Source organism: Marmota flaviventris, chromosome 13, assembly GCF_047511675.1.
Source record: "Marmota flaviventris isolate mMarFla1 chromosome 13, mMarFla1.hap1, whole genome shotgun sequence".
NCBI classification, from domain to species: Eukaryota; Metazoa; Chordata; class Mammalia; order Rodentia; family Sciuridae; genus Marmota; species Marmota flaviventris.
The window spans coordinates 92,619,916-92,621,538 of record NC_092510.1 but is presented as its reverse complement, the minus strand read 5'-3'; the positions used below and the strand labels follow the sequence as shown (position 1 = coordinate 92,621,538).

General features: G+C 44.1%; 1 protein-coding gene across 1 annotated transcript; it reads right to left on the bottom strand.

Moving 5' to 3' along the window:
* Positions 1 to 939, bottom strand: LOC114093889 (olfactory receptor 1J21-like). Its single transcript, XM_027936786.2, has one exon. It carries the CDS (start codon positions 937 to 939, stop codon positions 1 to 3), a length of 939 nt encoding a protein of 312 aa, XP_027792587.2.
* Positions 940 to 1,623: the final 684 nt, after the last annotated feature.

Below are 1,623 nucleotides of genomic sequence, written 5' to 3'. Positions count from 1 at the left end.
TCATCCTGAAAATGTTCCTCTCCTGAGTCTGTTCCTCAGAGCTCCTTTCATTTCCCGATTCCTCAGACTGTAGATGAAAGGATTCAGCATGGGGGTGACCAGAGTGTACAACACAGACACAATGACATCTTTGTCTTTATTGCTATTGGATGAGGGGACAAAGTAAAGTCCAATAATGGCTCCATAGTACAGAGAAACCACAGAGAGGTGGGAGCCACATGTGGACAAGGCTTTGCAGATGCCCTTGATGGAGGGTCTTCTCAGGATGGTGGCCCCAATGTGGCCATAAGAGACCAGAACACACATGAATGGCAGAGTGATAACCATTGACCCTACAATGAAGATAACTAGCTCATTAATGGTGGTGTCTGAGCTGGACAGCTTCACTAAGGCAGAGAGGTCACAGAAGAAGTGGTGAATGGTGTTGTCTCCACAGAAGGACAGACGGGCTAGGAGGAGGGTGTGAACAAGGGCACCAGCAAAGGACAAGACCCAGGACCCAATTACTAGCAGGAAGCAGAGGTTCTGACTCATGATGGTGGTGTAGTGGAGAGGGTGACAGATGGCCACATATCTGTCATAGGCCATTGAGGTCAGAAGGAAGCTGTCGAGATCTGCAAAAAATAAGAAAAAATATACCTGGGAAATGCACCCAGCATAGGAGATGGATTGAGTCTGCATCAGCATGTTCATGAGCATCTTTGGAGCCGTGACTGAAGAGAAAGAGATGTCAGTGAGGGCCAAGTGGCTGAGGAAGAAGTACATGGGGGTGTGGAGGCAAGAGTCCAACCTGATGAGCAGGATGATGAGCAGGTTCCCCAGCACCGTGGTCAGGTACATGCCCAGGAACAGGGCGTAGTACATGCCTTGCTGCTCTGGCTGGATGGGGAGCCCCAGGAGGAGGAACTCGGACACACTGCTCTGATTGTCCCTCCTCATGCTCTTCCTCTCTTTTTCTGTACATTAAAGACAGAGAAATGTGAAAGAATAAGAAGTCATTGTGACTATTATGGATCAAAAACATGGTTTTGAACTACTCAGTGTGTGCATCTTAACCTATCTTGAGCTTTTTTTTCACTCTAGGGGTTAGGAACAAAAGTCACTATTTGTCCCCTTAGAACCAACTCAACATCTTTGGAGAAAACACGAAACATTGGAATGATCATCAGAACAGACCAGGATCAAACCTGAAAAGTCCGAGAGCCCACTATGAAAAATTTGAGTTTAAGGAATTACCTAAAAGACCATGTCAGGAACTAGTTAATCAACATTTGGTAGATGACCTCTAATACTCTATTGGCCTTTCTTAAACTTGTTGGCTCTGCAATATGCTTTTGCTAATGCCTTATTTCCACAGATTGTATCAAGATGACAGAACCAAGTCAATAGCTTCAAGATATCAGGATCTGGAGACTTCAGAGCAGGCTGAAGCAGGGGCCTTAGTCCAAAACTCTACTGAATAATAAAAAATCAGGTCATATACCTTATATAAGTTCATCAGTTCTTCCTTTAATAATATTCTTCCCCACTTCACATTTTCAATTTTCCACTACTCTTCCTAAAGGAGTTTTCATGGAATGTGGGGAAAAGTTTTTTTTTTCTTTCAGATTTTATTCTTGAGTA